The 13613-nt window shown below is 33.2% G+C and overlaps 1 protein-coding gene across 6 annotated transcripts in view; it reads right to left on the bottom strand.

Annotated features, from left to right (window-relative positions):
* Positions 1 to 13613, bottom strand: part of Atp2b1 (ATPase plasma membrane Ca2+ transporting 1) — a 109825-nt gene that overhangs the window by 12398 nt on the left and 83814 nt on the right. For 2 of the 6 annotated variants that reach the window (XM_048804130.1, XM_015482948.2), the window contains exons 13-21: positions 12226 to 12405; positions 11501 to 11588; positions 11017 to 11123; positions 8345 to 8536; positions 7910 to 8123; positions 7293 to 7504; positions 5879 to 5986; positions 3799 to 3981; positions 3322 to 3408 (exon numbers count right to left, since the gene is read on the bottom strand). In XM_048804130.1, coding sequence (XP_048660087.1) covers positions 3322 to 3408; positions 3799 to 3981; positions 5879 to 5986; positions 7293 to 7504; positions 7910 to 8123; positions 8345 to 8536; positions 11017 to 11123; positions 11501 to 11588; positions 12226 to 12405 — 1371 coding nt within the window. Of the gene's footprint in view, positions 1 to 1990; positions 1997 to 3254; positions 3409 to 3770; positions 3982 to 5878; positions 5987 to 7292; positions 7505 to 7909; positions 8124 to 8344; positions 8537 to 11016; positions 11124 to 11500; positions 11589 to 12225; positions 12406 to 13613 lie in introns of all 6 variants that reach the window. The other 4 variants (XM_048804140.1, XM_048804144.1, XM_048804138.1 and 1 more) reach the window with 4 other exon arrangements.

The raw sequence follows: 13613 nt of genomic DNA, 5'->3' as shown, positions 1-13613 counted from the left end.
AAACAGGAAACAGGACAAATTTAACCAACAGGGTGTAGTTGGCTGACCCTTTGCTTAGAAGTACAATTTTTTTTTTCTCCTCAATTTCTCCCTTCCAGGAAGATAAGTTATAGATTTAGCAAGAAGAATTCAGTAATGGTAAAAGGGTTATTAGAATGATATAATTTACAAATAAAGAAAAACTACATAATTTTTCTTTAGAGATCTTATAAAGATCCTGCTAATAAATGAGGGGGAAGAAAAGATGATCTCTGTGAAGATGTTTCAAGTCTAATATTTGACAAAGCTAAAATGGATTACCATTTCTTCTATTTAGCAAAGAAAGGGCTACAAATAAGAGTAAAAAAAATTGACGTTTCTAGATATTTCTAAGATTATTCAGTATTAGGTCAAAAGCACAGTGAAAATGAAACTTTTCATTAAACATACTAATATTCTTTATTAATTTTATATATTGGCTGGTATCCTATACCACCAAAGACTATGCTTCTCAGGCAAAGCTTCAAAGAAATTTAAAAGAACAGCAATATAATTACTGCAATAGTGTATAATGATAATTACTGGCAGGATATGATCTAGTCACTGAGTACTTCCTCATGTCCTGAGAACACAGGATATAGAATAAAGAAGTAAACATCTCAAAACTTGTGAAGTAACAGCCACAAGCCTCCTTTTGCCACTTTCTGAAGTGTATTGCTACTTCCCTAAAATATAATACCAGATGGGTCCAACAACTCAGATGTTTCAAATACAGCTGTGCATCAGAAAACAGCCTGGGGCAGATGTGTGCATGTGTGTCTTAAAACAGAGTTTGTAACTGATCTGATATTTAACATAAAGCCTGGAACACAATCAGACTGAGAACTATAGTCACTACAGTATACCTATGATCATGTGACACCCTCCCAAACTAGAAAATAAATTAGAAATAATTCAGTAAAATATTGCTGAAATAAAAATGAATACCCAACACCCATGAGATAAACTTGTCAAAAAATTTAACATGCAGCTAATCAGTAGGAAATAAATCACATAAATCTGGAATGTAGGACGCTTTATGAATGGCCTTGATTCTTCAAAAAGGACCATATCATGAAAAACAAAGGCAGGGAATAGATCCAGGCTAGAGACTAAAGAGTAATAACAAATTGTTGTTGATGATCCTTTCTTGGATCATACATCAAAACAGCTATAAAGAATACTTTGGCAGAAACTGAAAAAATCTAAATATAGACTATATATTTGGTAATAGGAATCAATGTTAAATTTCCTGAATATAATATAGTATTATTGTTTGCAAGACTTCTTAAGAGGTATATGCTAAAGTATTTAGGGATGAAATGTCAAATATGCCACTTTCAAGTGGTCTAAAGAGATTATTAATATATAGACAAGGTAAATGTCATATTAAGATGTGGTAAATTCAGGTGAGATGTAATCATGTATTAATCTTTCAACTTTAAAATTTTTCAAATTTAAGATTTTGGGGAAAGGAGGTCTTTCAGTACAGCCTTAGTTTGGCTGCTTCTTGTGATACACAGATGTTCATATTCGACTTCAGCTTCATCAATTTTCTATAGTTTATCATTTTTTTTTTTTTATTAGTAAACTATTGCCATAGAGGCCTGCTTTTCTCAATTAGCAAAATTTACCAAGGAGCAAGTTGGGAGTCATTTCCTTCAGGTAATTCTTTCTGATTTCCCAGGGTAGATTAAGGATCCTGCTATAATATTCTGTAGGTCATTGCCATGTAGGAACTTCCAACTTCTTGCTTGTTCTCTCACTAGACTGCACATTCTGGAGGTTTTAAAATAGCTCTTACATATGGTAGGTCTTCCACAGAGGTTTGTGAGGCATTTACCATCTAGGGCTGCATGATGAGAAGCCAAAGATAGTATGAATTCTACATCTGACTGACAATGTACAAGTGTAATGCCAGGCAATTTACATTTGCCATTTCATTCAGGTAGGTAATTTTTAAAAGGAAGACTCCTATCTGTCCATGTAAATGTTACATCCTAATGTTACAAGGTCAGTTTGTTTTTAGGGAACTTGCCTGCTTTTTGTTTTATACCATGTTTATTAGTTATAAGCAAGTCATTTAATCTCTAAGTTAGTGTTCACACCTGTAAAATGGGGACAGTTCTGGTTCTACCTGTTCTACAACATTGTTAAAAATATCAAATAAAAATTACTTAAGCTAATAGGCAATAGGTAAACAGTCTGTGCTGCTTTCTCCCTAGACTGACTCTATGTCCAGCTCACCCAAGACTCCTCTAGTTCTTCTCTGGCTGGAGACCAAACGAAAAAGATAGGTCTCTGCCCAAAATATAAGTCTAACCCTAAGAATTCTGGCAATTGTATGAGTGGAATTTGGTATATATTTTTATTGCCTCCAATATACTGAAAACAACTGTGAAATCAGAAGACCCCAATTTACAATAGGGTCATATAAGGTTAAAAGGTAGTTTGCCATTTACTAAAAACCTAATAGAAAATGTTATTCAATTAGTGACATTATAAGATGAATATATTATTATATTATTGAAATATTGGTTCAATAATCAATCAATATATTTTTCCTACTTAGAAAACAATAGAAATTTCTTACCTTTGATGTCAAACTAAATTGATTATGCAAATGAGAAAAAACCCCAAACTAACCATAAATACCATAAAAGTTTATATAGGTACTCTCTCTTAAAAAACACAAAGTAAGATAGACAAAGTTCAAATTAAGAAGACAAACAATTGACTATATATACTTTTTTATACAGAACTTTTCTAAGGCTACTAATTTACTTTCCAAACCGGACAAGATAAAGCTGAAATACTAAATTCATATTTTATTTTTACAAATGCAATTTCCTGGTTCTGTTAGCTCAGTTTCAAATAACATGCTTCTGGGAACCATGCATATGAACACGTTTAAAGGCATATACTCAAAAATTTATAGTAGTTTCACAAATTCTAAGCTATAATTTTATTCCCCATATTAACTGTAAGAGTTAGCATAGAGACAAGCTCACAGAATTCATAGCTAATCTTTGGTTGCAATTGTTCCACCTGTTATCTAGCCCTCTAAGAAATAAAACAACAACAACGACAACACTTTGAGGTCTCAATCCACTTTACGAAAAGAAAGCTTTATGAAAAGCCTGAACAATGAGTTTAAACATTAAGGAGAAAATGAGAAACGTTAGGTGTGTGAAGTAGGAAATGTTAATTTCATGCACTTAGGAACACACACTCACACCCCACAGTAGTAGAAGCAGTAGAAGAGGAAAACACTACATGTGTAGGGGTAGAAATATTTGTTACATCATGATGCTGGCTGGCGATGGAGGGTTGCCGCCTTAGAGCCCCCTGAATGGAACTTCCACTCTGGAAAGCATTCACTACATCCATCTGCAAGGAATCAGAGATTGTGACAGCTTGCTCAGCAAGAGAGAGAGAGAGAACAAGAGAAAGGACCATTCCATCTATCAACATATAAAAAAGTAAAGAAAAAGGCACTTTTTACAGAGCAAATAGGCAAGAATAGCATTTTGAGATGAAGGGGGTGGTTAAAAAAAAAAAAAAGCTAGGAAAAAAGGAGCTTAGGGGCATATAAGACACATTCTTTCATAATCAGTTAAAAGTTTCATTCATTCCAGCCACCAGTAGTATTTTTTCAAAAGAATAAATTTTGTTGGTTGGGAAGGCTAGAAAGAAAGTTTAGGAGCACACGTGAACCTCCTCCCCAGGTCAGAAAGCCCTTCTCCCATCACCTCTCCTACCTCTCTTCCAGGCCCATACCTGTGTCTGGATTCTGTTCAGACCTCTAAACCACAAGATCTGGCCACGCCGCAACTCCCTTTCAGCGTGATCAATCTCTTCAACGTCCTCTGCTAATTCCTCCTCAGGTATTTCTTCCTTTTGTGTTCCATGACCAGCTTCTTTTAGGAATTTTAAACGACTAGTTGGAATTGTTGAAATAAGCTACAACACAGGGGAAAGAACTTAGAAATGTATCATATTGAGTACAGTTAAAATGAGCAACTTTATACAAAAGGTTATAAAAATTGCAAGAGTATCCACCTATCTTCACCAAGGAAGCAATGAGATCCTGTTGATCAGACTTTCTCTCCCAGAACAAAGAATAGTCTTCTTTTAGTTACACAAAAGATTTAAGTTTGAAGCACAAAAGTTTTCCTGAATAGGAATTCACCTGATTACATTTTTTTATACATTGACTTGAATATTTACAACAGTATATTATATAATCATGCTCTAATATACATATGTTTACTTAAATTCCTATTAACTATATTCACTCCAAATAAAAGGAAAATGCAGGTGGTCTTACTGGATGTAAAACAAGCTTATGTTTCATGAGTGCTATAAAAATTCATGAGGAAAACATATTAGAAATTAGAAAGTCATCAGTTATACTAAAAACAGTTTTAATAAGTGTATTTATTTTTATGTAAAATGCAACTATTTAAAAATAAATTAACACTGATAATGAAGTTAACACTATAATGACACCAAATAGAAACAGATGCCTAAGAAAACATAAAGGATATAAAAACACCGAGTATGTATTAGCTTGTAAGTGTAAAGAACCATTCCTAGTGAAAGTTTATCAGAGAGAAACAAGCACTGAGTCATACAGAACCAACTCATTTTACTGAGGTGAAACAGGCTCAAAGATACTTGAAGTAACTTGCTCATGGAGTGCTAAGACTCCAGGTCTCCTGGCCACCAAAATCAGTGTTCTTTCTACCATCATGCACTTAAAATCAACAGACAAGATCATTTTAATCCTGCTGGGTATGTATACTGTATTGCATTTCTACTTCCTGAATTTGGCCAGAACTTTGGAATTTGTGGGGTTTTATTCTGCCTAGCAAAGAATACTATGAAATAATTAGAATGGTAAATCAAGAAAGAAATGTGGAACAAGCAAGGATTCCATTTAAAAGAAGATCTCTAATAATGAGGTCTTCAAAATGTATAAAAAAACTCAAAATCTAAAACACAAGAGCAAGATTAGATAAAAGAAACAAGACTGAGCAAAGTTTAAGGAAAACCTGAAAGTTTGGTTTGACTTACATAATGACAATAAAATGAGCTTTATATAAGTTATATATCATAATTTGCTAACCTGAATTTATGAAAATGATACTATAGACTCTCTATCAGCTAGTTTTATACTAATGATAATGGGTTACAGTGGACAATTACAGAGTATTACTACTCATCTTTAAAAATAATGACATGCATTTGCAAGGAAGTTGAAAATAATAAAGATGAGGTTTATCTCATTTTTCAGGAATTAGTATTTTATAAATATACTGTTAAGGTTATTCAATTAAAATACTCTAAAATGACATTTTGTAGCCTTACTGTCCAGATACCATAATTTTTATGGAAATGTTCTCTAAATTAAACCCCAAGTTTTCCAATGCAACATCCTAGAAAAAATTACACAGCAAAAATAATGAAGTAAGTATATTTTATTTTCACATTTGTGTAAAAATTTTAACTTGAAAATGTAAAAATAGGTGATAGAGTAAAAGATACAGATGTAAGCATCCTAACCAGTTATAAATACATTATCTTTAATAACTACTGAAAAACTTGTTCTAAAGAAGCTAAAAATAAACATAATAAACAATAGGCATGATAAACAACAGTGATGTACTGGAACAAATACAAAAAAACCCCAAAAAACCCCTAAATTCCTTTTCTTTTTTTCTCCCCAGAATTCCTTTTTTTGACCCAAATGGTCACTATTTAGAATCAATTAGCAAAACTGATTAAAGAAAATATACAGTAAAAAATTAAAAAAAAAAAGAAACAATTCAATTTTAATGAAAAATGAAATTTTTACCTGGCCCCAGAGTAATGTCCCCATTCCTAGGAATATTGACCATAGCCACTGTTCTACTGAAAGTTCTGAACAACTGAAAGGTTTTCCACCAAACTGCACAATTATTATCTGAAGGAATAATCAAAGAGTTAAGTTTATTTAAATCTTTTAAATTTTAAAGTCCACATTCTTAAAAAAAAAACTTTATATCCTCTAAAACACAAGGTGAACAACCATTATTAAAATAGTCACATCTGTAAATAAAACAACTGAAAAAAAACCTCTGCCCAAATTTCAAATGCATTCTTTTTTCACGCTTAAATTACACTTCTAAAAATTAAAATTCTCATGGTTAAGAAGTATAACTTTATAATGTTTCTAATATAACAACAAGTGACAACATTTCCTTGTATTTTATCCACTTCTTTGAATAATTTATGCCTTTTACAAAAGATGGTAAATATTTTTGTGAAAAAGAACTACAGAAAAGCTGACAAAACATTCAACCCCATTTTTCCTTCTACAGAGTTGTTTCATTTCTGGTTAACTAACATTTAGATGTTAGGATAAATATAAATGGACTGTAGAGAAGAAAAGCAACTTGTAAAGTTGTATGAAACATGGGCCAGCCAAAGTGGTATACCCTTAGACATCTACTCTCCTTTCAAAGTAAAGTCCGTAAATACACATAAATAAAATTCATAATTCTTTTCTCCTTATTCTAAATGTCCTAAAGTAATGTATACGGGAATATTAAAGATCAAGTAACAAAATATTCGCTCTTCTGTGAGTCTGACAAGCTTTTCCTTGGCAATTAAGCAGATGTCAAATATTGAAATTAAAAAGAATAATTTCAGTAGATAACAGTAGTTAACATTGAAAATTTCTTGAAAATAGTAAAATTCCATTCTGTTAATTCCACCATATTTTAAAGTCAAGATTATTTGAACACTTACACAGATAGTGTCCCAAGTTTTGTTAGTAGTCCACTCAATAAGATTATAAGGATTTTGACTGTAAAGTCTAGATTTTCAGAGATAAAACTGAAATAATTTTCTTTTGTAAACCAAGACAATAATGTGAAAAAGACCAACATTTACTTTTATACAGTGTTCTTAATTTTTAAATTTTTTTTTAATATAATAAGGGATGTAAAAAGGAGGATATTAAGATGCTGGGGACTTTTTCATTTGAGAGTTGGAAAAAATAAAATAATTTATCTAGTCAGTTGTGACTCTGACTTCTAAGAACAAGGGACCAAGTTTCCACATTTTATTGTACATCTTAGATAAACACGAAAACTACAGGCATCATCAAGGCAATATATAGAAGACCCACACACACATCTGAAATTATGTTCTACAACAAGGTACCTGTTTGCTGACTATCTCCCATGTAATAATCAGTTTTGAAACCATCTTTTCTAATTACCCACCTGTACCACAAAAGTGCCTAAAACAATCGTGCAGAAGATGGCATTATTAAAGATTCCTTCAAACACATTTCTTTCACCATGAATTTTCCGGGCATTTATTTCATTGAAAAGTTGCATCAGCACAAAGGTATTAAAAACAATAGTATAATGTTCCGAAGGTGGAGCATGCAAAGGAGCATTTCTTCCACTATCAATATCAAAAAACTTTTCTCCTGAAAGAATGAAAAAATTTTTTGTAATTACCATACAAAATCATAACATGTCAAGGAATTATGCAATAATAAAAACTAGCCAGACTTTTTATTTGACCTGGAATGACAACTATTCTGTTTTATAGATGAGGACACTGAAGCCCCAAAACTATGTTGACATGCCAAGTTCAGACACATAAGTGGCAAAGCCAGGATAATGATGATGAAGATTCTTTGTCCCTCCCTACCCCGCATCACACTACCTCCCAAAATTTACCAAGCACTCCCTGATGAGAAATTAAAGATAAATAGGGAGTCAGGAACAGAACTCAGACTCAAAAATTTTTAACACTAAAACATGTTGAATGTCATTAACATGGATTCGAAAAAATTAACTGAAGCTTAATTAAGACACTGAATCCTTACCAGCAAATAAGAGTGTAAAAACTACTACAAGTTGATAGAATGCATGACCCAAAATATTCTTCATCATTGTGCGTGAGATGAGAGGCTTATTTCTACCATAAGGTTTCCGAAGCAAGAGGGATTCAGTGGGTGGTTCCGTTGCCAGAGCCAAGGAAGCAAGTGTATCCATTATGAGGTTTACCCACAGCATCTGCACAGCCTTAAGCGGTGAATCCTAGAAAAGATATGTTTCCTAATAGACATTCACAACTGTTTAGGGACTCAGAAATTCTCAGGAAGCCTTTAGGATTTAAAAACTTAAGGAACAGAATAGGATTACATTTTTTATGATAATTAACCTAAATATTAAGTTTCAGCTTATTTAAATACTTAAGTACTTTAAAAAAGTTTTTTGCTTTAAAATAAGCAAGTTTTAATAAATAAATCATCACCTACTTGAGTAATACAAGCTCCCGTGAAAGCAACAATGACTGCTACTACATTAACAGTAAGTTGGAACTGAAGGAATTTTGAGATGCTGTCATAGACATTTCGTCCCCACATAACTGCCTTAACAATGCTTGTAAAGTTGTCATCTGTGAGAATAATATCAGATGCTTCTTTAGCTACGTCAGTTCCAGCAATCCCCTGTATAAGAAAAAAAAAATCTATTAGACTAATTGTTTAGAATATAATTCTTATATACTCAAATGAGTAGTATAAAATAAATAAAAATTTGCCATTATACTTAACAGTGACTTAAGAGTCAGGCTAGAAGAAGGTATTATAGATGTCTGGCTTAGCAGAAATCAAACAAAGAGGGAAGTATGGAAAATAAAATTCAAAACTCTTACAGACTGGAGGGCTGGAATTGTGGCTCAGTGGTACAGTGCCTGTCTAGCATGTGTGAGGCACTGGGTTTGATTCTCAGCACCAAATATAAATAAAGAAAATAAAGGTTCATCAGCAACTAATAAAATATTAAAAAAAACACCTTACAGACTGAAAATGGATAAACAAATGGTAAATAACTCAGCAGACTCAAGAAAGCTGAATCTGAAGCCAATGGTAGGGACAGCAGAAAAGCAGTCCTATTTCTGATAGTATGAAATCTTTCTATCAGGCTCAGGAAGTACCAGGTTGCACTTGTAGGGGTAAAGGCAGGGATGAAAATAGAAAATCTCTTTAAGTATCTACTGAAGAAGCACTCAACTTCTAATAGTAACAACGTTGTCAACAGCAGAAAGGGATATGTTAATATACTGCATATTAATAAAGATGAACTACAGCTAAATACGTAGATAAATTCTAGAGACATAGTGCTAAATAAAAGATGATGAACTCCGATCATTCTGTACAACATTCAAAAACAGGCAAAAATAATGATCTTAAGGACACTGGTTATCTCTGCAGAGAGATAGAGTTGACTGGAGTGTCTGGGATATAGGTACCATTCTATTTCTTGCCTATATAGAACAGGTATGTTCACTTGTGTTCAGTTGTATTCTTATGATTTAGGCACTTTTCTGTATTAGTGTTAGTAAAATTTTAAAAAGGCAGTTTGATCCTCAGAGGCCTTTCCCAAATCCATGTGATAGGCAATTTGCCATTCCCTCTGCAATGCCAGATTAAACATGTCAAGAGGTAAAATAGGGATGTCTCTAAGTAGGAAAGAGTGGTTTCAAGTCTGAGCTGCTAAGCATTTACTCTTTCCTCTTTATTTTGGAGATAAATTTAGACTTTTGATGAATTATCATTAAAAAAAAAGTGGTAAATTTGAATCTAAAACCTTCAGAGCTTAAAAACAGAAACAGACCAGTCATTGTGCTATACTTTTGTTTGCATTACTGTATTTATCCACATTTATTAAAACCCAGGCTATCTGTCACATACTCAAGTTTTGGAAAGAAAGCTTTTTTTCTTTCTTTTTTTGTTAAAATGCATCCTACATAATGTAGTTTTCTGGTCACTGTCAGATAAAAGCAGCAATAAGAATACTACTCAACGGCTCAATGCCCAACTGCTGTAGTTAGTGATCCTGTTTGCCTGGAGTACAAGACAGAGCACCTAATTATTTCTTCTTCAGTGATTCTTCACAAGTCTTCAAAAGATCATTCCAAAGCAGCTGCCTATGAATTTGGGACACGGCAGGGTAAGGATCTCTGGATGCAATCTTTTTTGGTTGAAGAAAATTTACCAATATAATTTCCTTTTACCATCTCTCTCACACCTGTTGAAAGGCTGCCAGGGTGGTAAGTCTCCTTCTAAATCTCTATTTTAGCAAAAAAAATATCAGAGGGACAAATCATGTAAACATAGTGGTGCACACAAACATTCTCTCATCTAAAACTTTAGGGCCAGATTTTGTTTCAGAATTCAAAGTGTCCCATATGCTAGATAATAAGGCACATATCTCATATCACAAAATTTCCCAAAGAGTTAAGCAACATTAACACATTAAAATTTCTACAATGGCTATATATATTCATGCTAACGGGACAAATAATAGCCCTACATCAATTCAGAATAGATTTTATAAGTCAAACACAAAATTTTTAAATGAAATGTGAAAAATGACCAGGCAGCCAATTAGGGCAAAAAAAATTCAGTTTTCTTATAGTTTTGGATTTGAGAACTGTGATTATCAATCAGTATTTTCCAAAACTAAAGAGAAAATAATTAAATTGAGGATATGGGGGGAAACAAGAATTTTTTTAATCACAAAAGATTTTATGTGTATGTAAAAAAGACAACATTCTATTATTCTTTAAAAGAACCTTAAGCATATTTTTAATGTAAATGTACATCTGTTTTAAGCTTGTGTTCTGATTGAGAAGGTTGCTATATAAGGTTCAGATGACATGAGAGATGACAACTTACAGAGTACAAGGTAAATTTATGACATTATTTCAGTTGTCCAAAGAAATCATCATCTAACCAGATTTCATGGCATCAAATAAAGCTAGTGTATAAACTAATTAGACTTACAAATCAATTTAGGTTTATCGATTATCCCTCAAACTAATCTTGAGGGACAGCATTTAGAATCAACAGTAATACAGTCAACAAACAAGCAAACAACACAGCTAGCAAATTACATCTGAATACTTGAATAAGTTAATTCCTACCATTGCAAATCCAACATCTGCTTTCTTTAATGCTGGGCCATCATTTGTACCATCACCAGTTACAGCTACAACTTGGCGTTGTTCTGAGACAGTGCTGTCGATTATACCTTAAATAAAAGTAAATATTTGTGCTGTAAAAACATTTTCTTTAATTAATAAGGTGATTTGGCAGAATATCCTGACTATCCTGACTGGTCAGTTTTATAGTCTCAAGGTTAAAAATACATAATTAAACAAACACAGAAATGGAAACTGCTTGGATGTTGAACAAGGATCAACTCAAGAAACTAAGGTTACATTAGGAGCAATATCCTGTTTTAATCAGAAGATAAACACAATTCACATAAGATATCAAAAGGAAATGTATTTAAATTTTATTGGAAAATATGAGACTCAATCTAATATTCCCTATCTATTACTATTTTTGGAAGCAAAACATATTTCTGTATTAAGAAATTGTGAAATAATTGTAAAATCTACTTACCTTTAACAAGAGTATGTTTGTCAGTAGGAGATGATCTTGCAAGTACTCGAAGCTTTGGCCAAATCTTGTCTATTCGCTCTTGCTCAATCTATAAAATTTTATCAAAGTTAAAATGTGTCCAAACCTAGTTCCATAATTCTAAATTAGCTATCTACCATTATTTATCAGTGTTCTCAAAAGTACAGAGCAATTGCATCAGAAACTCCTGGGAACTTCTTAGAAATGCAAATTCTTGGGCATGGCCCAGGTTTATCTCATCAGATACTCGGTAGTGACTTCAATTGATACAAGCTTAAGTTTGAGAATTCTTACTATATACATTATAAGATCAAAATTTTAAAAATTTGCTCACTGTCTATAAAACTGGAACTTCCTTAATGTGAAAAGTTCTGAGTTTGGAGTCCCCTAAAATATATCCACATCAGCCTTTCCAAACCCATCTCCCTTTACTCCCTTGCATACATTGTACTTCGGAAACTGGTCTTGACTCAAAGCAACTACTTTGATAAAGCATAATAGCAACATATGCTCATTCCCTCTAGGACCAATTTCTTTATCACCCCTTTCATCTAGAATGCTAGTTTTTTGCTTCTTAAGATGTGGACAGCATTTATTCATGTACAGTGCCTAATATATACTTCATAGTCAATATGTATTTGTTGAATGAAATTCTTAATATACAAGTTAATCAACTAAAAAACTTAAAAAAAAAAAAAAATCCTTACCTCTCCCTTTTCATTTCGTATTCTTCGGTTAAAATCTTTACCTTCCAGGCATAGGAAATCTTCCCCAGGATGTAAAATACCACATTTGGTAGCAATAGCCCGAGCAGTATTAATATTATCACCAGTGACCATCCGTACAGTAATTCCAGCCCTCTGACATTTTTTAATTGCATCTGGTACCTAGTTTATATAGGAAAAAAAATCACATTACAATAGAAAATTAGTATTTCCAAAGTGGGGGGAACACTAAACAAATATATAGTAGGTAGTGTACAATCCCACAACTAATGACAATTTTAATTTCATCTCGAGATATTTAGTATTTCTTGAATTATTCCCAATAATCTCTTCTTTCCTATTCTACAACTGCAATCTTAGTTCGGGCTTCATTTTCAATTGCCATCATTCCTAACTTGTTCGCACTACTTATCTACCAAAAGCTTTTAAAAGCACCTTTTCCCCCTGACAACCAAAAAGCTATTCCTTTCTGGTTGGCTTTCTACCTTTCTGGTTTCACTGCCCACATCACACCTGAGTTGGTGTTCTTTACAGTGTCTTGTTTTTCCCTTCCCAATTCACACAATTCATATTTGTTAAGGAAATATGTCACCTACTCCCATACAATTTGTGTGCTAAAGAATTTCAAATCTACATCCTTCCGTCATCTCACTTTGAGAGGGAATCACGGTGCCACCTGAAAAGTGGGTATCAGAATTTGAGTGTGTAAAAAGACACCATCTTTTCTAAACTTACCTACAGAAGCCTAAGTCATCTGTACCTCCTCTTCCATTTTCCTTCTTCCATGCATCCCTTAAGGATCAATATAACTCCTATGGATTCTTCCCCAAACCTCCCTTGTATCATGTTCCCAGTGCTTACTGCCTGAGTTACTGCAATGGCTTTTAAATTGGTATCACTGCCTTTATGCTGTTCCATATATACTTTATTCTTTTTTTAACACACCAATATGCTTCCTTAAAAACACATGATTCCTCAGCTGTTACACATATACCACAAAATTCTTAGTACAACTGAGTATCACAGTTAAGCCTCAGAATATTTTTCTAGATTCATCTAAAATTTTCTCTATTATACACAAGTTGTTAGATGAACAGTTTATATAATTATTTCTGTGCCCGTGCAACTACATTCCTTTTGCCTAGAAAATCCTTTCTGGCTGGGCATGGTGGAACACACCTGTAATCCCAGCTGAGGCAGGAGGGTCAAGGCCAGCTTCAGAACTTATCGAAGCCCTAAGCAACTCAGTGAGGCCCTAAGCAACTCAGTGAGACTGGTATCAAAATAAAAAGGGCTGAGGATGTGGCTCAGTGGTTAAGTGCCTTGAATCCCTGGTACAGAAAACAAACACCCCCCCCCCCCAAACCCAA

Source organism: Marmota marmota, unplaced genomic scaffold, assembly GCF_001458135.2.
Source record: "Marmota marmota marmota unplaced genomic scaffold, marMar, whole genome shotgun sequence".
NCBI classification, from domain to species: domain Eukaryota; kingdom Metazoa; phylum Chordata; class Mammalia; order Rodentia; family Sciuridae; genus Marmota; species Marmota marmota.
This window is presented reverse-complemented; position numbering and strand designations above follow the sequence as displayed.